The sequence below is a fragment of the Jaculus jaculus genome, chromosome 11 (genome assembly GCF_020740685.1).
Source record: "Jaculus jaculus isolate mJacJac1 chromosome 11, mJacJac1.mat.Y.cur, whole genome shotgun sequence".
Lineage (NCBI taxonomy): Eukaryota > Metazoa > Chordata > Mammalia > Rodentia > Dipodidae > Jaculus > Jaculus jaculus.
The window spans coordinates 60,414,039-60,434,352 of NC_059112.1; the positions used below are offsets into that span (position 1 = coordinate 60,414,039).

Here is a 20,314-nt window from a genome sequence, read left to right on the forward strand (position 1 = left end):
CCGTGTTTTGTGCCTGTGTTCCTGTGTGTCTTGTGCATCTGGCTTTGTTCTCGTCAGTGTGTCTGTGTTCCTGGCAGAATATCACAGGTGGCTAATCAAATAGACTGAAGCCGGAGGGAGCAGCTTAGGGCCGAGGCAAAGGAGACAGGGATCTTCTGAGACCCTGCTCTGTGCTTGGAGCCTGGCCTGAGTCATCTCATCCATTTCCAGTTAGCCCTATGGGAAGGTTTTCTGTTAGTGTCAGCCTGTAGGAACAGGAGCCGAGGTATAGAGGCCATGATACTCACATGCCTGGTATCAGGGCCAGAGCTCATCTGGGTCTTTCAGGATGCAGACCCACCTCTACCCATATCCCTATAGACTTATACACATGGATCCCACCAGAAATGGGTGCCCTCATTGTTTCCTCAGTGATAAGGACTGATTTGTATTTCCCCAAGTTCACATATTCAAGGCCTAGCTCCCCCACCCCAAGTGACATTTAGTAATGTGACTTTTAAAAAGAGAAAAAGGGCTGGAGAGATGGCTTAGTGGTTAAGTGCTTGCCTGTGAAGCCTAAGGACCTCGGTTTGAGGCTCGGTTTCCCAGGTACCACGTTAGCCAGATGCACAAGGGGGCGCATGCGTCTGGAGTTCGTTTGCAGAGGCTGGAAGCCCTGGCGTGCCCATTCTCTCTCTCCCTCTATCTGTCTTTCTCTCTGTGTCTGTCGCTCTCAAATAAATAAATAAAAAAATTTTTTTAAAAATCTAAAAAGAGAAAAAGATTTATGCAATCTAAAGAAAAGCCACAGTATAGTAATGTGACTTTAAGGCAGTGATGGGGGTAAAATGAAGCTACAAGGTGGGAGTTGTCATCCATTGGGGCTGGCAGTCATGTAAGATGAGGAAGAAGTCCCTCACATGGACAGCGGGAGAAGAGGTCATCATGGACAAGCCAGGAAGAGAGAACATGAGGAACCACATTTGCCGGGCCCTGATCACCATTTCCAGCATTAGAAAGTGCAAGGAATCAGTGGGGTTGTGGAGTTTTGTTATGCAGTCCAGCTTATGGACACACCACCAGAAGCTGCTGAGGGCATTAGAGGATGTATAGCTGATGTCCTCATCAGCCTCCAGGTGATGCACCAAGTTGCCTATCCCTTTCAGCCATGGAGTACGAGGCCTCTGGAAGGCCTTCTGTGGGAGCACCCATGGCCAGAGATCAGCAGACAGATCTGTTGTTTTTCACATGCATTCTTATCACTCACCTTGCCCCTCATCCTCTGAGAAGAGCCCTGATATCCTTTCTTTTTTTAAAAAAATATTTTATTTATTTATTTACTGGAGACACCAGGGCCTCTAGCCATTGTAAACAAACTCCATGTGCCACCATGTGCATCTGGCTTACATGGGACCTGGAGAATTGAACTTGGGTACTTTTGATTTAAAGGCAAGCATCTTAGCCATTAAGCTATCTCTCCAGCCCCCTGACATCCTTTCTGTCTTCGTCCCTCCTTCATGGGCCCTCTGCTGCTCCAGGTCTCTGGTAGGGGATGAGTCCTGGGAGAAGATCCATAGCCCAAAGTGGCACATTCTAAAGCAGCAGAATGGCTGGCTAGAGTCTTGGGTGCATGTGTGTCACATGTCCATGGGCATCTCAGGGTGAGGGTGGCACCCAGAACCTGGAGGTAACCTGACTACCAGACAAATAAAGCCAGTCTCCCAAGAGGATATATGCCTCACTTTGCCCACTTGCCCTAAATGTGGCTTTCCTCGTGTCTTCTGGGCCCTGCACCTGATGGGACTGTACACCTGGCTAGCCTATGGCTAGAGACTAGGGCAGGTAGTACACATTGGCTGTCCTTCCTGCTCTCGACAATGAAGGGAGCCCGGCCCCTCTGTGTCCCCCTACGAGAGGAGTTTGGAAGGAGAGGGAAGAGCAGCTGCCCCAGGGGGCCATCAGCACCAGCTCAATGCTCAGGGGGTTTGTGACAAAGATGGCATGTTACTTTTGTGTCTTCCTTACCAAGTCCAGTTTTTTTTTAAAAAGAATATTTGTTTATTTAAGAGAGAAGTGGGGCAGATAGAGAATGGGCAAGCCAGGGCCTCTTACCACTGTAAATGAACACTGCAAATGAAATAATGCATGCGTCACCTTGTGTATCTGGCTTACCTTGGTACTGTGGAATTGAACCTGGGCACTTAGGTTTTACAGGCAAGAACCTGAACCATTAAGCCATCTCTCCAGCCCCCAGTTTTCTAGTATCCCACCAGTCCAAGTAGAGAAGATTCTACATACTGCCTGGCCAGCACTTCTCAGAGCTATCAGGGTCATCTGTGACAAGGACCTTGGTCATAGATGCAAGGAACCAAGATGTGACGTGTGTAGTGTGGTGTTCTAGACAGGTCCTGGGATGTCAGAGAAAAGTAGAGATAATCCAAATAATCCAAATAAAGTATACTTGAGTTACAGGTGGTCCCTAGATGCTGGAGGAATATCAAAAGTTTGGCACCTCTATGTAGCCAGCTAAAACCTCTTTTTTGTTTTGTTTTATCAAGGTAGGGTCTCACTGTAGCCCAGACTTACTTATAATTCACTCTGTAGTCTTAGGGAGCCCTTGAACTCAGGGTGATCCTCATATCTCTGCCTCCCAAATTAAAGGATTGTGAACAATACCCAGCTCTTAATAAAACATTTATTTAAACTGAAAAGAAGACAAAGGCAGACTAATGCCTGGGGCTGCCTAGCTCTGCACAGAGCCCCTTCAGAATTACGAGTACAGGGGATTCCTCCTAGGTGGATATTGGAAACACTCCAATGTGAAGTTTTTAGGAGAAGCCGCAAGCCTGGCAAAAGGATTCTCTTGGGTGACATTGTTGGCTTGAGGTCTTTTTCCATTAAAGTTCATGGAGGACGTTAGCCTCATGTAGTAAGTACACCCAGCTCACGGGACAGTCTCTTTTTTTTTTACAACAGGTGGCACTCTGTGCCATGCAAAAAACAGGCAGAGTGCTCCAAGGTGGCACTGTGTCATCCAGGTCAGCACTGTGTTTTGTCAGCTTCATAGGGCATCCAGAAAGGGGAGAGGCCCATAGTGGCTTTGCCCACCAGAGGGCTTGGCAGGTAAGACACAGACTGAGCCTGGACCTGGGAGGGTTTGGGCCAGTGGTGAGCCCAGGAAAAGGCCTTGCAGGTCATGCAGGAGGGACACAGTGGTGATGTCCCAGGCAGGAATCAGGGTGACTAGGGTTTGAGGCCCTTTGTGGTAAGCATACTGTGGGCCTACTTGGTCATTAGGCTACCACACCTATGCCTCAGCTCCATTAGTCTTGGTCCTGCTAAATGTCTGAGATGAGTGTACACACGTGTGTCAGAATTCCTTGTCATTTCAGGGTATACTGCACCATAGGCTGAGCTCTGGGGGAGATAGGAATATCGGGGTTTGTTACAATTCTTAACCAACTGGATGGGAGTGACAGAAATGATCATGAAATCTAGCTAGAAGAAAGAATGGGTTGATTCATATGAAGGCATGGATTGACCTGGGTAAGTTACCATGGCTTAATTGGTGATGATACTTGGTAGGGATATTCCATCTAGGGTAGTTTGTGTAGCTGCATGTTAAAAGTCACTGTCAGAGCCTGCATGGTGGCTCACGCCTTCAATCTCAGCACTCAAGAGGCAGAGGTAGGAGGATCACTGTGGGTTTAAGAGTGAGTTCCAGGTCCATCTGTGCTAGACTGAGACCCCACCTCGAGAGACAAAACAAGCTGCTGTTTCCACCATGTTTTGCTGCCCCAGAAACTGATAGAGTCATGGATGTCACAGGCAGAGGGGACTTGTGGTTTCCTTTTCCTGAACATGGGTCCATCTTCCTGGGTCAAGGCTCCTGCTACCACTAGGACTGGCAGTAACAAGCTAACACCATTGAAGCTAGAAGGTTTTATACTGCTTTAAGTAAGATCACTAAGTGGAAGTACTTAGTGGACATTTCTGATGCAGCATCAACATTAGCAGTTAGAGTTAGTGCCCCTGCCCAGGTGGGAGAAGGCGCTCGAAGTTGGAGTCATCAGTCCGCTCTGTGGCCATGGCTGGTGTTTGTTTGAGCTGAGCCCCACTGTTGTACTGGCTTGCCCCACCAGGCAGAAGCCTTCCGTGGTGTCCACTGCAGTCCCTGGCTGGTCCACTTCTGGGTCTGGCTTCCATCTCACTCTGAGGTCACTTTAGGGTCCTTGAACCAGCCACTTGAGTGTGTTCTCAAGTCCAGAGTGTCCTTTCCTTTGCCAAGTTGTCAGATATATTGGCCTTCAGGATTTCCAGAGGTTAATGGAAGTGACCCATCGTGCCTTGGTGTGTCCCACTGTGAGCCACATTCCTTCCTCACTATGTGTCCGGTGCCATTGCATTCTGTTCATCTCCTCATGCTGAACAGGTGGGAGTGGGGTACCCACTCAGGTCACCTAGCTGTCTCAGCTCATCCATGACTTGATAATCCAACCTTCTTCACAGAGCACAAAGCAGTTGCATCTGAGGGATGAAGTCCAGCACATATCCTATTTTGCTTTCCAAAACAAACAAAAAAGCTATATTTAAGACCATAGCAATTGACTGATGCTGACCTCCATGCCCTCTGTAGTGACAAAAGTCTCCTTAATGATTCTGTGGAACACCTTTTATCTATTATCATTCCTTGGTTCCATTCTCACAGCTAGCTGGTAGAGTCTCAGAGAAGCGTGGGCTCTCATGACCCTTCAGTGTTCAGGGCTCACTCCCCTCACCCTCTCCCCTGAGCTTGGCCCCAGGCAGCTAGCTCATCGTTCCATGCACTAGCAAGCTGCCAGGCGTCGGGGTCACTACTGCTTTGTGGGGCCACTGAGCCGGGTTCCAACCAAGGTTGGATTAGAAAGTCATCAGGCCCAGGCTGGAAGTCTTGGGATGGGGGGTCAGACTTCCCCAGGCAAAATTTGGGTTCCCTGCTGGCAGGAGAGGTGGGGCTCACCACACACTGACTTTTTGCTTGAAATACTCTGCTTTTCTGCCCCTCATCTGCTATCGCTGTTTTTCGTCTGGAGGCAGTGAAAGTGGCCGCAGCACGCCAAGCCTCTCGGTTCTCTCGGACAGCAGGCCTCCTTCCTCCACCTACCAGCAGGCACCTCGCCACTTCCATGTCCCAGGTAGGCCCTGGCATACTTGTGGGCTCCTCAGGCACCATGCTGGCCACACCTGAGTTGTCATAGTTGTTTTCCCCATGGCCTGGAATTGACACATGATTCCCAAGCCTCTCTGTTGCTCCCCCAAACTCCAAGCTTCTTTAAAAGTCATTTGATGGAGCCAAGTGTGGTGGTGTACGCCTGCAATCCCAGCACTCAGGAGCTAGAGGGAGGATCCAAGATCAAGGATACCCCTGGGCTGCATAGTGAGTTCAAGGCTAGCCTGGAATATATATTCCTGTCCCAAACAAAAAAGCACAGGCAACGGGTTTTCATGTCACCCCAAACTGATGTGTTTCTGAGGTTCTTACAAAGCCCACAAATACCAGGGAGACAGTTTTCATCCTAGAAACAGGGTAGAGAAAAGGGGCTGTCTGAGCTGGCTGCACCCCGGTGGCCCTGTGATTCTTGCTTGCCATTTCCCCTAGCCATCTCTCTCCCTGTCCCCTTCTGATGATGGGTGGTGTCTGGGTGGGGGATGCTTGATGGAGATCTGTGACTTTAGCCTTGGCCACTTGATGGTGCCTGGGTCTTGCTGGTGACTCTAACCTGGGTGAGGTGAGCTGAAGAAAGCAATGGGGCAGAGACAGTCACATTTGCTTCCCTGCTTCTCCTCACATTCTCTCCTGTTTCCTTCTTCCCCAGACACTGGCGTAAAAGATAACATCTATAGGAAGCCCCCTATCTACAAACAGCACGGTACAGTTGGACTCTGCTGCCGTGCTTTGCCTGCATGTCTGTTGCAGCCACTTGCTTCTGAATGCTCCCTTTGCTGTGTCCTGATCCTGGGCCAAGGCTCCAGCTGCCTGCTGGCTGAACATTAAATATGTCTTCTCACTAGTAAGCGCCTTAGAGGCCTCTCTTCACCAGTGGCTGTGGAGGAACACCGTGTGTGTTAGAGAACTGAGGCCAATGCGTAGCGCTTGGGGCTTAGTTGAGGGAGCAGGACTGAGAGGCTTTGACAGGACTACTGAGTGACCTGAACTGAGATGGTGAAGGGCAGGGACTTTTCTGTCCTCTCCCTACTCAAGGCCTGATCTTTGGAAAACAGTGGCTTACTCGTTGTGAAGAATTTCAGCCCTGTGTCTTCAGAATATCTGTGATAGAATAAACTGCTTTTCCTTCATCCAAAGGGGTTTCTCGCCTTAGCATGTAGGGGCTGGAGATGACTGGCAGGGATGGCAGCCTTCCCAGGGCCGGTATGCGAGGAAGAACTTTGCTCCAGCCACAGAGCAAACATCAGGAGTTGGGACTAGAGTTTACTGGTGATTGGGGCAAATTGCTTCACAACCCTGAGCCTCTGTTTCCTTGTCTATAAACCAAAACTCCTCCTCTACTTCTCTCCCTCCCCCTCCATTCTCCCAGGCCAGGCAAGAGATGGTCTTAGATTAGTGAGTGTGGAGCTAGCTCTCAGCTGTAAAGAGTAATGTATATGGTGAGAACTGTGAACTCAGTCACTAGAGACGGAGAGAAAGATCCCCATAAAGACATTGCCTCTTAGATGCCCCCAACAAAGGCAGCCCTGCCCCACACTGCCCACTGGGTGGGTACTCTCATATGAGAGTCTAACCAGCTCTCTTTGGTAGCCAGAGGGTCAGAGGTCTGGTTTTATTCTTCCACCATGGTGATAGGCCTTGTGGTTAACACATTTCTTCCTCTTCCCAAAAGGAAAGAAAGGAATTAAGTCTTGGCCTCTCAGAATCCAAGCAGAGGAGCTTTGGAGGGGAGCTCAGGTAGACTCCCAGGCCCTTTGACATCTCAAGGACCAGCTTCTTCATGTTACATAGGGAAACTGAGGCCCAGCCAGAGGAAAGGGCACCCTATTAGGAGACCCTCACAGAGCCATTCTAGACAGCCTACAAAGAGGGCCACAGGTTGTGAAGCTAGAGATTGAGTTCCAAGGCCTTTCTTAGCCTCCCTCAGCACCATGCCCTTAGTCATCACCTGAAGTGTGCGATTCCCACATGTACAGGGGGAGTTTCCCCTTAGCAAGGGCCAATCCCCAGGTGAAATTGCTCATTAGCATCTCACAGGAGGAGCAGGCTGAGATGGAGCACCCACTTGGAGCCCTTTACCTGAGTCCTTCTGAATGCTCCCTTTGCTGTATCCTGATCCTAGGCCAAGGCTCCATCTACCTATATTATATGGCTGAACCATCCATATAATTAGATACAAGATGTTCCCCTCTCTAACAGCAAGGTAATTCCCATTTGAGAAACCCCAAGTGATTCCAAAATCTTTTCATCACTCCCAAGACTGTTCATTAGGGAGATGGATCTGATAGTGCACTGACTGCCAAGTGATCGATCAGTCATGGTCTGAGGCTAAACTAAGTGAAACTTACACTAGGAATGGAAGTGGGCCATGTAAGTTGTACGTAACTAGACATAAGTGAAGCTTTGGCAGGGGTTGTACACTGTGTTTGACTGGACTTCCTTAGGAGCTCTCAGAAAATAACTGACGTATAAGATTGCCTTTGGTTGCTAGTGCATGCACTTGAGACATTTTGCTTTTCCCGCCAGGTACATTGCAACCTGATAGAAATGTGTGCATGTGTATGTGTGTGCATGCATGCATGTGTGTACACAAATGTGCTTGGGATCACTCACAGCCCCTGATCCACCAGAGCAGCCTGACCATTGCCCCCTCACCTCCCACAGAATGCAAGCTGGGCTTGAGTGGCCACAGACCCTGTGGGATGAAGTTCAGTGATGGGCCCAATTCATTATTTTAAGCTACTTTATTCATCCAGTTTAAAAAACCAAACTTCTTTACTAATGTGCTTGCTTTCCAACTCTCCACTGCGAAGGCACTAGAAGTTGCTGTCTTGAATATTTGTTACTCTTTTCTGAGGCCCAGCAGTCATTTGATGTGTGGCTGCTGCTCAGCACTGCTACATGATGGCTCAGTTTCTCCTCACACCTTATGATACTGGATCCCTGCAGGTGAGGAGGCTGTAGCCTTGCGGTGAAATGAACATCCGGTCTGCTGACCCCTTCCCCATCACCTGATGGATGACATTTTATAGCACTTAGGACACAACATTGTTTCTACATCTATTCCAGTCCTACTTTTTTAATGCTTGTTTTTAATGGAAGAAAAGCAAATGAATGGGAAAAGACAAGAAAAGGGGAGGAAAGAGGCCAGGGTATAGGAACCATCTGTTCCATCAGACACCACATGAAGCTGGGTCTGTAGTGTGCACCAGGCAGCATTCAGTGCAGGGGCCTGGAAGCTACCTGGGACCAAGGGTTTGTAAGCTTTGCCATGTACATGCATCCGGGGACTGTCCTGTGTTTTCATGTGCTATGTGAAGTTACTTGTAGCATCCAACCATGTCACTTTTGGGAGGCGCCTAGGGGACAAACAGCACTGCTATCCTGACACTCCACGGTGAACAGGTACTTCCTTCCACTGGGTCTGTCCCCATAGAAAATGGTGGTCAGGCCTCTTGTACCATAGAGCTTCAGGGAAGTTTCTGAAATGACAGTGGTGTTAGGAACAGTGGGGACTTTCTGGAGCTCGAGTCTCTCAGTTGAGGAACTGGAGGGAAGCAACGCATTTTTAGGCTGTTTAAGGTGAAGTCATAAGAAAATGACATAGTGTTTTCCCCACAATTGCCCAGGAAGTTTGGCTGCCCTGCTGTAGGAACAGGGCTGGTCGTTCACCAGGTTTGTGTGCGCCTCCCCACTGCAGCCACTACTGTATCTGTGAGGGCACTCCTCTGGCCACTGGCCTTCTCAGAGCCACCCTTCTGAGTGAATCAGCACAAGTACCACCATGGGGCAGTGACAGTTTGCTAGTTTTTTAGTCCCTGATCGTAAACAGGAAACAATTGCTTTCTGAGCTTCTCTGGGGTTCCTTTCTCAGGGAGTTGACTATCACTTGGATTTGGGGTCCTTTCCTGGGATGTGAGGGAAGGGCAGGTGGCCAGGTAGCCACTGTGTCCACAAAGACTATGAGAGAGAGATGGGAAGTCAGGCTTTTCTGAAAGGGACCCTGGGCTAAGACTGCCCTTTGTGATCCAAAGAACAAGCTGAGCACCTTTTCTCTGGGGAGGATAGTCAGGGGGAAAGAGGTGGGCAGGAGGCTGAGGCATTGACTTTGCGTTCTTTCCTCTCATGTCGCTATTAGTCCTGATGTCACCAGCAGGCAGGTGTTGCCCTCCTGATGCAGTAGACAGGAGGCTAAGCACCAGGAAGTATGCGTGACTTTGATTAATTTATCCAAGGGATCTTTTTAAAATTTATTTTATTTATTTGCAAGCACAGAGAGAGAGAGGTAGAGAAGAGAGACAGACAAAGAGAGAATGGGCACGCCAGGGCCTCCAGCCACTGCAAATGAATTCCAGATGCCCCCTTATGTATCTGGCTAACATAGGTCCTGGGGAATCGATCCTTGAACTTAGGTCCTTTGGCTTCACAGGCAAGCACTTAACTGCTAAGCCATCTCTCCAGCCCCTGAGGGATCTTTTTGACTACCTATTATGTGCTTAGCTCTGTCCCAGGGTTAGGAACATGTGGGTGACCAAACATGGCTCTAATCCATGGAGCTGAGGATCTAATGGACTTGCATTCTCACGTTTACTGTCTCAGTATAATTTCTGTCCAATTTGAACTGTACAGATTGGTACATGCTCAAAATAGTAAGACAAGCCCCACCAACAGATCTGGTCCTCAGAAGCACATTCTAGAGTAGAAGAGAGGAGCATGCCCCACAACCTCTGGGAACCTTGGTGTTGCAGTTAGGGTTGCATTGCTGGCAGAAAACACCCAACCAAGAGCAGCTTGTGGGAGGAAACGGTTTATTTTGGCTTACAGACTTGAGGTGTGCACATGATGGCATGTGCAGAGGGTAGACATCACCGTCTGGCCAATATCCAGTGAACAACAGCAGCAGGAGAGTGTGCCAAACACTGACAAGGGGAAGCTGGCTATAACACCCATAAGCCACCCCCCCCCCGACAATACCCTGTCTTCAAGAAGCTCCAATTGCCGAATCACCACCAGCTGGGGGACCTGGCATTTAGAACACATAAGTTTATGGGGGACACCTGAATCACACCACCACATCTGGGGTCCCTGGAAAGGTGTGTGCCCCTGACTACCTGAGCACCTCTCTGAGCTTCTAGAAACATCTTCTTTTGTTGTGTTGGACAGCACACCTGCTAGGTGCTAGCCAGGACCTCGCTGCCACAGCCCTGGTACTCAGTCACTCACAGGTCTTGGCAGGAGTAACTCTGTTCTGGCAGCAGACAGAGCTGCAACAAGAACCTCCTGATGTTCAGAGACTACCACCCTCCCCACAGCAGTGGCTGGAGTGATCTCACAGCCCCACTACCCCCTGGACATTAGGAAGAGGAGCCCCTGGGGTCAGAGCGATGGTGTGTAGGTGCCACTGAGAAGGAGGTGATGAGCTCTGGTGAAAGCCCCAGGCCTGCTATGTGGCATCCCTCGATCTACTTCCTCTGTTTACCCACCCTGGACAGGTCATCTGAGGCCCCAAGGAAGCACAAGACATATCCAGTGCAGCCTTGAGCTCATGCATCTGCCAACAGCTGCGCAGCAGGGAAGCAGACTCACATGCAAGCTGAGGTGATGCAGCTGTGCCCCACAGCACACGTCCTGCAGGGAAAACAGCCAGCCAGCTGCGGCTGCGTAGCTCACTGTGGGCCTTATCCTGCTTTTGTGTGAATGCAGTTCACGCCTCTCTTATTGGCCAGCATCTCAGCATATGTTCATCTAGACCTGGGGACAGGCCTTTCCTGTGAGCAAGCACTCATCATATGCAACATGCACTTCTTGGGAACCACCTCTGGGCTCACTTTGTCACCCTGTCAAAGTATAATGACTGTAGCCTTCTAGTTCACCTGCTTGCCTCTACTTCCCTGGCCAGGGAGTTTCTGAAAGAAAAGGGTCAAGTCTGAGGTTTCCTGCGTCCTTGGGCTTGGGGCAGGGCAGGTGCACGCTGAGCCCTCAGCGAAGGGAAAGGATGAAATCTGAAGGGCTAAGTAGCAAATAGAGCTCAGTCAGCAAAAGTAGGGGGGAACTAGTGGATAAGAGCTGGGTGGGGGTTTGCATAAATCAGTGCGCAAGCGAATGGATTGAAGGGGTGACTGGATTGGTGGTTGAATGAATAAGAAGATCGGTAGGTGGACAGTGGGATGTATGGGTGGGTTAGTGGATAGATAGATTAGTGGCCAGATGGATGCATGAATAGATGGATGATTAGTGGGTGGGGGGTAGATGATCCAATGTGTGGGTAAATGGGAAGTTTTAAAAGTAAGTAGGTAGATATAAATGAGTAAATGAGCAGCTGGAGGGATATATACATGTGTGCATGGGTGTTCAGACATGAGTGAATTATGAAGTCAAATGTGGGAAGGAGGAAAGAGATGCCTGTTGTGAGAAAGGAGAGAGCTTTCACTTTCACAAGTTGACCTCTAACAAGATTCCCCAAGGGACATGAGAGTAGACAGTCTTTCCCAAGAGGATTCCTCAGCATAGATGCTTTTCAGTACTTAGGAAGAACCCTCTTATGTGACATAGAAGACATACGAACTCTCTATTGATGAGTGTCCTGAGTGGATGTCACTTTTCCTGATACCCTAAGAGAGCATACTGCAAATTAGCCTCCTGTTAGCTGTTTGCTTATCCCCAACTCAACAAACCTAGCTGGCTTCTCTGTTATTCCAGCATTCATATACATTACCTCATGATCTTCACACCTTGGAGAGATAAATAGCATTTGCCCACTTTACGATCAGGAAACTGAGACACAGGGCTAGTATGGAAGCAACCCACCAACAATGCAAAATACCAGTCTGCTATATCATCGTGCCCAAGCTGCTTGTCCTCAGGAGAACCTGTCATGGTTTTGCAAGCTGTCAAAATTGGCTCTGAGAAGCCCTGGCCTGGAGCCAAGTTGGCTGCACACCCAGCACAGCTGGCGACATTGTCAGAGGGTCTTGCTGAATTTAGGCAGGTGGCCGGACTGTCTGGATCTCTGAGGTAGCTCAGTACCAGATGTGTCTGATCACCTATCCTCCATGGCTATATGAAGTCCTGGAAGCCAGAGTCCCTGTGCCCCATGGCTTGAACTCGTAGGCTAGAATTTCACATCCCAAAGAGTCTCTGGACCTGAATCTTTGGGGTGGACATTTACAGAGATCTTTGAGTGATTATGACCTGCATGTCTCTCTAGATCCTGCTGGTCACCTGTGAAGAGTCATTGTTGATGCCCAGCCACAGCAGTTGTCAGTGTCTCCTGGAAGGAGAAATAGGTGGCTGTTAGGAAAAACACAGTTCACATGTCCAGAGTAGAAGTGCTCAGTCTTGGCTTTGGCCCTATCTTGTTAAGGTCCTGTAGCCCAGTCCCCAGTGTCCAAGCTGTCTGGCCTGGTGTCAGTCTTGTCCTTGGTGGTGCAGGAGGTAGGGCGCTACAAAAGACTGGCGGGGACGAGCCTGCCACGGGCTGCAGGTAAGAAGCCCATCTGTGTCCTCTGAGCTGAGCCTGGGCTGGGACAGAGCCCAGGGTTCCCAACAGTTGTTCTGTGCGCAGGGTGGGGTCTCAATAAGTCTTCCCATGCTGACTGGGTGCTGAGATTCACTGGCATGCCTCCTGTGGCAGGTTTCTTTCTTTCTTTCTTTTTTTGGTTTTTTGAGGTAAGGTTTTGCTCAAGCCCAGGCTGACCTGGAATTCACTATGTAGTCTCAGGATGACCTTGAATTAACAGTGGTCCTCTTACCTCTGCCTCCCAAGTGTCGGGATAAAGGCATGCACCACTTCGCCTGGCTGCCTCCTGTGGTTTCTTTGCTCAGTGCTGGTTGGAAACAGGGTGAGACCGGTGGGTGGCAAAATGCCGCCTAGAGTGTGCTTGGTGAATGGACTACTGTGGCACTTGCTCTATGACCTCGGTGCCAGATGTGTTCTGTCATTTTCTTTGCTGTTCTTCATGCACTCCTTCCAGTGGCACAGCTCAGAGCTGGGTGAGCAGCAGGCAGGGGAGGGATTTTGCCTCTGTCCTCCTTCCACCCCTGCTAGTCCATGACCTTGGACCAGGCATCTCGCTGACCCTCGTCCTCCCAGTCTTTGAAATAGGCAAAGCTCCTCCATGCAGGGGTAGGGTGGGAGAGAGGCAGCGATGGATGTGAAGGCCCCAGCTATATCTGACACTGAGGCCTCTGAAGCCAAGACCTTTTGTTCCTTCATTTGTCCCACTTGCAAGTTAGAAGGTGTGTACTTCAGAGTTGGGGCTGGGGCTCGGAAGCCCTGGAGTCCAGCCCCTGCACCACATCAAACTGGGTGTGGTGCTACACATGCCTGTAATTCTTGCCCCTTAGTGGTAAAAGTGGGATGATCAGCAGTTCAAGGTAATCTCAGCTATATAGTGAATTAGAGGTCAGCCTGGGCTGTATAAATCTTGTCTCAATAAACAGATGATACATTGATAGATACATAAACATATAGGAAGGAAAGATTGAAGGACTGAAAGGAGAAAGGGAAGACAGTGTGTCCTTCAAATGCCAAGTGTCTCCAGTTCTTCGGGGCAGAGGCCGCAGGGCTGAAGGGTGCTGTCGCTCCTGCAGCTGTTGCGCACAGCTCCTAAGCTGCCGGAGCCATCCTGCTCGGGGCACGAGTGCACTCCCAGGCCACGATCTTAAGGAGCCTGCTCCAGCTTGTCTTGTTTCTGGCCCCCAAAAGGCACTCATTCAACCTTTTCTTTGATTTCTGTTTTTGAGCATTACTGTGAAGTAGGATCCCCAAATACATGGCATGCTGCCTTTACAAATTTTTTTCTCTTCTAGCCATGAGGCGATTGGATGGAGAAGATGAAAGTTTCGACCAGGATAGCAGGAAGGTAATCAAGAATTTGCAGCCTTGTGGGGTGGGATGGCTTCCCCAGCTCCTCCCTTACTCTGTTTGTTGGGATTCTGCAAAGCCAAAGGTGAGGGCCACACTCATCAGCCTCCTTCTTTAATCTCAGGACAGGCACATGCTTGGCAGTCTCCTAGCTGTGTGCCCTGCAGCCTGGTCACATCAGTAACTGAGGAGAGGTGAACAGTGATGGGGAACAAATCCAGTGCATTCTGGGGCATTTGACATAAAGGTGCTAGAGCAGACTTGGCAGGTGTTTTCTGTTAAGGGCCAGATTTCTGACCTTGCCAGCCATACCTCTCCGATGTAGTTGTATACCCTCAGGAAACAGCTGGGGGAGGGCAGTCACAAAAGCTGTGAATTCCTCTCTGTCTCTTCAGTCAAAGCCCCCTTCACTTGGCTTCAAGGTAGGAGGGGGAGAATCTTGGAAAGCCTCAACTTATTCTCCTGGGTCAAGCTATAGAGCCCCAACTTCCCTGGAACCTTGGTTGTCTGGTTGGGAGAATTGAATGACAGTGTTTCCCATGCTTGCAGAGCACATGGCTGAGGTACCCCAAAGAGTGAGATTGGTATTAAAAGTTGAACTTTTAGGGCTGGGCGTGGTGGCACATGCCTTTAATCCCAGCACTCAAGAGGCAGAGATAGGAGGATCGCCATGAGTTCAAGGTCGCCCTGAGATTGCAGAGTGAATTCCAGGTCAGCCTGAGCTAGAATGAGACCCTACCTCGAAAATAAAAAATAAAATAAAATTTTAAAAAGTTGAAGTTTCATATGGGGAGTTTTCTCACAGTGAGGACAGCTTATGGGTTAGAAGTATGGAAGCTACTAGAAAGTTCCTCCAGTGAAGTGTTTTCACCATTACAGATGACTTCAGTGATCCCACAACTTTCTATTTCTCTGCAGAAGACCACTTGGCTGCTTCTTAAAGGGGACCCAGACACAAGGACCAACTCCCCAGATCTCGACAGCCAGTCGGTGTCCCTCAGTAGCAGAGCTGACCGAGACCCTCTCCAGAGAATGCAAGGAGATAGCCTCTACTCACGTGAGTGGCTCTTCTGATGCACACCAAAGGCTGCCAACAAAGGGCCCCACCTGAGCCATCCCACAGATCTCAGCCTTCCTCCTTAAGAACCTAAGAACAAGAGCTGGCTGTGATGGCTTATGCCTATAATTCCAGCACTGGGAGACTGAGGCAGGTGGACTGCTATGAGTTTGAGGACAGCCTGGGCTCCATAGTGAGTCCTTGTCTCCAAAAAAATAAAAAACCCTTAATAAATAGCATGCCACATGAGGCTGGCCAATTAGAGAGCTGAGCCCTGTTGGCCTCCTGTATCAGTGACACAAGTAGCTAGCAGGCACACAGTGCTTCCTGGTGGCTTTCCAAGGGATGGCAAGAAAATGGAAAGCCAGAAGAGCTCCTCAGCAAGAATAGTTCTCAAAAAAAAAAAAAAAAAAAAAAAAAAAGCCCATTTCCCTTGGAGCAGATGTGGGCATGGTCCAGGGTGTGAGTCCAGACCTGGAGCGCTGGTAACAAGGCACTTTCCCCATCTCCTGTGACATCCTGAACAAGGCACTGAAAAGTCTCAGATGAGAAGGCCTGACTCAATATGATGTCTGTCTGCCCCTGAGGGTGTTGTGAAGGTTGAATTGGGAGGGAGCCTCAAACATGGAGGAACTCCCTGTAATGATGAACACTTCAAGATACTATAGGTCACAGGAGAACCAGTGCAGGCCACAGTCAACCTCAAGGTCTCCCAGGCTGAGCAGCAGCAGGGTTCTGGATGGAACTGAAGTCCCTGGAGGTGGATGTGTGAGAAAGAAAAGGGAGGGCTGGAGGGATAGCTTAGCAGTGAAGGCACTTGCCTGCAAAGCCGAAGGACCCAGGTTCAATTCCCCAGGACCCACATTAGCCAGATGCACAAGGGGGCGCACGCATCTGAAGTTCGTTTGCAGTGGCTTGAGGCACTGGCATGCCCATTCTCTCTCTCTCCCTCTTTCTCTGTCTGTCGCTCTCAAATAAATAAAAATCTAAAAAAAAAAGAAAGAAAAGGGAGCCCCTGACTTCTCAATGATGCAGAGCCTAACTCAGATGTGTGCTTACCCATAACCTGCTGTGTGACTAGAGGCCAGCTCTTCCTGGATGACTCTCGGGACATTAGGAGGAACTGGGCATGAATGAGTTCCTAATCTGGCCAGTACTAGACGTACAGTGAACAGTCATGCATCCCCTTCACCCACTCTCCCTGTCACCCTCATGATTGTCAGCATTACTATGTGACCCTACTTGTCAGAAACGCCCATTGTGAAGGGAGGAGGAGAGATAGGGACACCTGGACACTGTGATATGTTAAAATCTAACTGGAAATGAAGGCATGTTCTGTGTGGCATTTTTAAAGCAAGTATCTAGATAACCCTGGGGTTGTGTGTCTCAGAGCATAAGCATGAGCTGATATCATCATGGAAGGCTCACAGGTCTGAGACTCCTGCAGGGTTTGCCAGGGACAGAGCCAGCTGTACATAGTATGAAGGGGTAGTAGGGGCACTTGCATTCCAACCTATTGTCTCCTAAGGGCAGCTGCATACAATCTCTCAATCCTTCTCAATCCTCATGGACCCATGCACCAATGGTAGACACTCCTACTAGATCTGAGCTCAGGAGCTACCCACAGCTCTCCCTGCCTCCTGTGCTATCCTGGCATTCATCCATTAGCCTAGGACCAAAGATGAATGTTTGGGGATCTCAGGGTGGTGTCCTCCAGCTTCTGGCTTTTCCCTTGGTAGGGCAGGCGGGCCTGTTCCATGCCCGTAACCTCCCCAGACTTCCCCTGCAAGGCCAGCCTCTGCCCACAGTGACCCTGGATTTTGTGACTTGCTCAGAGCCCAGGAGTGAGGAAAGAGGAACACAGTGTGGGAAGCAGCTGAGATGTGGAAGCTGCAGCTAGGGCGCCCCCTGCTGCTACCTGGCCACATCCTTTGCCTTCCTTAGCCACTTCCTCATTTACACATCTGGGGGCTGTTCCAGGAGCACTTGAGTGTTTACATAACCATGATGGTCCCTGTTTGGCGAGCTGTGTCTCCACTGCACTCCCTCAGTGGCAAGGGCTGGCCTTTCAGCTCAGCTAACAAGCTGTGTGGGCAGTGAGCATGGAAAGGGAAGTGTCGTGCATCTCTTCCTGGCCTGCAGAAACGAGCTGCCTGCACTGGGGCCCCTGCTTTAGATGGGGAGGTTGCTGTACAGCGTGGACACTATCCTGCCATGTACATGTGGTCATGACTGAGTCCTGCCTCTACTTCACCCTGGTTTCCGATCTCCTGAGCAGGAGATCCAATGTATCTGGCATTGCACCTGAGTCTTTCTGTCCTGATGGCAGTGTTGCCTTGTCCCCCACATGTATGGGCTCAGCAATGAGTCCTGCCTGTGAGATCCTTGCTGTCTGCCAGCCTCATGAACAGTTCCAGAAGAAATGGGGCTGTTTTCTTTGGAGGTGTTCTTTGAATCCCACCAAATACCCCCAGCACTCAGAGCCCATTTGCATACAGCTTGACTCAGCAGTGGTTTCACATAGTGAGACACATTGGACACCCATTGCAGTGTACCCAAGGAAGGTAGAACTGTGGCACTAACACAGTGGGCACTCAGTAAACGTTGGGTGACTTGAGATGCATTAAATTCAGTGGGTATTTATTGAATACCCACTGTGTGCCAGACACTGAGTGGGGCACCAACAGGAGACAGAGGATGACAACTGGCAGAGGCAGACCCCAACAGAAGAAGTGTTCATGTGTCCTCCACCACCAGCCTATTTGGGAGCCTTGTGATTCACAGGGACTAGGCCACAATTTCACCAAATCTGACACCATCAGCCATGCTGTGATCCCTCCACCCAGTACTCCTGAACACCTATTGCATGCTAGACACGGGGTAGACAGACAGTAAGTAGGGAGGCAGAGGTGAATGGCAAACCTGTGTAATATCTCTGTCCCACAGAGCAGTGGGTTTCAGGTGGGCCATGCCTCTCTAAAGAACTGCATATTTTGTTGGGTGTGGTTGTGCATGCTTTTAATCTCAGCACTCTTAGGTAGAGGTAGAAGGATTGCCATGAGTTCAAGGCCAGCCTGAGACTACAGAGTGAATTCCGGGTTAGCTTAGGATAGAGTGAGACCCTACCTCAAAACAAACAAACAAGAAATGCATATTTGATTACAGACACTTTTCCCCTTCCGTATCCCACCTGGATATTTCTGGGTCTCTGTAGTAGTCTGCATTAACAGTGGCTCTGGATTTGCATAGAAAGGGGTTAGGTTCACTTTTGTTTAAAGAGGGCCTTGAAGCCTTATATGATGAAACTTACTGCCTGAGACCCCTCCTTTCCTGTGCATCCTATGGACATGTGTGTTCTGGGTCCCATATTCCTGACCAGGCCCTGCCTCCCTTTTGAGGTCCCCCCGCACATGAATATATACTTGCAGACATACACTTATGGTGATCAAAGAGGTGGAGATATAATTCAAGCCAGAGGACTTCATAGTCTTCGGCAAGGTCCCAAGACATTGAATGGGAGCAAACCCTTTCCTCAAACAGCAGGTCAGAGAAAGATGTGGAACTTGGGGTAGCTTGAGGCTGAAGACCAGAGAGGAACCCTGAATTATTAACTAGGGCAACACAGGGGACATCTCTTCATGGGCCACTTCTCCCACAAACCTGACTATTGCTTTGGCATTTGGTACCACCTCTGTGTGTACCCCTATGTGAGGGCCTGCGGAATCTGCATTTGATAGGATGCACTTGATGTCACTGATTGCTCTCCTTGTGGGCCATCCATTAGGAGGAAGAACACAAGGGGCCTCCATGGTCCTCCTCTCTTCTGGTAGCAGGAAGAAATGTCACACGTGGGCTGTCCCCTCTGTTCTTTGACCCCCGTGGAATTCGTGATGGGAAAGAGACTCCTCTCATTTCCTCTGTGTTGGAAAGAAACATACTCCTGTTCTGCCACTTGTCAATCTTGTGTGATTACTGGGGTGTGGCAGGGCACATACCTCGTCATGAGGCTGTAACTGAGACCCCATAGCAGTAGCATCTGGAGATTTTCAGACCTGGGAAGATCAGTGGCATCATTTCCAAAGGCAGAATAGGGCTGAGAGAGCAGTATGAGCTGTGCTGTCACCCGGTGTGGGCATGAATGCTTCTGTGTCTCAGAACTGTCCTGGGTGTGGAAACAGAGCAGGCATGGAATTAGCAAACCTCTTGTCTTGTGAAACTGTTTCCAGCAGGGTAGGGTAAGTCAGGTAGAGTATACAGTCATTGGCAGTGAGGTACTGTGGAAAACGTGATATGAAATGCAGGAACCTGGTGGCCAGAAACTCTTCAGGTATGCCCCTGGACATGGCAGATGCTTGGGAAGGGGCACTGCAGCCAATAAAAGAGGCAGGGCCAGTAGGCCGTGTGGCCAAGTCACTAGCACCCAGTGGAGGGAAGGCCCCGGAAAGCTGTGTACTCTCATCTCCGGTGACTCAGGTTCTATCTTAATAGGACTGAATTGACAGGAAGACAACAGTAGATGGTTACCAGCCTCCATGTTGGGGAAAGTTCTGGACAATGTATGGTTCTAGAACCAGTGCAGGCAGGCCATCAAAGAGACATACATCGAAATCATGGAAGAGGGACTAGGTAGACACGAAATGGGAGCAGGTGGGACTTGGTCAGGAAAGGTCTCCAGGCTGCATATGTGTCTGGGAGCCTGTATAAGTGGTTTGCAGAGAGTGCTACAGCTGTGTTCTGGTCCATTGGAACCCCAGCTAGTCATTTCTGTGTGACTTTGGCACACAAACCTATTGGGTATGAAATTCTCCCATTTGTGACCATTGGAATGATCTAGTGCTCCTGGCTGGGATTCTGTGGAGTGTGGCACTCACCCGTAAGTGCACATCCCTGAGGGGATGACAAGTGGAATGCCCTCAGATCCACAAGCCAGACTGCAGCCAGCCTCCACAGCTCAGGTCTACCCCCCTGGCTTCCCGAGCACAAAGCCCACACTGCTCAGGACCTGTAGCTCTCTGTTGAGAGCAAAGCAGCCTCAGATGGAGACATAGGTTCAGGGAGGGCCCAGATCTTCCCAGGGCCACACAGTAAGTAAAGTCACCTGAGGGACACCAGTGATGCACTGGTGATCTGCTGCACGAGTGGCTTACCAGTTCACTGTCCAAGAAGACCCTGGGGTGCTGCAGTGTGCCCTACATCTCTTGGTGCT

At 49.8% G+C, this 20,314-nt stretch overlaps 1 protein-coding gene across 16 annotated transcripts in view; it reads left to right on the forward strand.

Annotated features, from left to right (window-relative positions):
• Ablim2 (actin binding LIM protein family member 2) overlaps positions 1–20,314 on the forward strand; it is a 137,599-nt gene that overhangs the window by 92,774 nt on the left and 24,511 nt on the right. For 9 of the 16 annotated variants that reach the window (XM_045130015.1, XM_045130005.1, XM_045130011.1 and 6 more), the window contains 4 exons: positions 5,052–5,153; positions 5,835–5,888; positions 13,997–14,049; positions 14,970–15,108. In XM_045130015.1, the coding sequence (XP_044985950.1) occupies positions 5,052–5,153; positions 5,835–5,888; positions 13,997–14,049; positions 14,970–15,108 (348 nt within the window). The remainder of the gene's footprint in view (positions 1–5,051; positions 5,154–5,834; positions 5,889–13,996; positions 14,050–14,969; positions 15,109–20,314) is intronic. The other 7 variants (XM_045130019.1, XM_045130021.1, XM_045130020.1 and 4 more) reach the window with 2 other exon arrangements.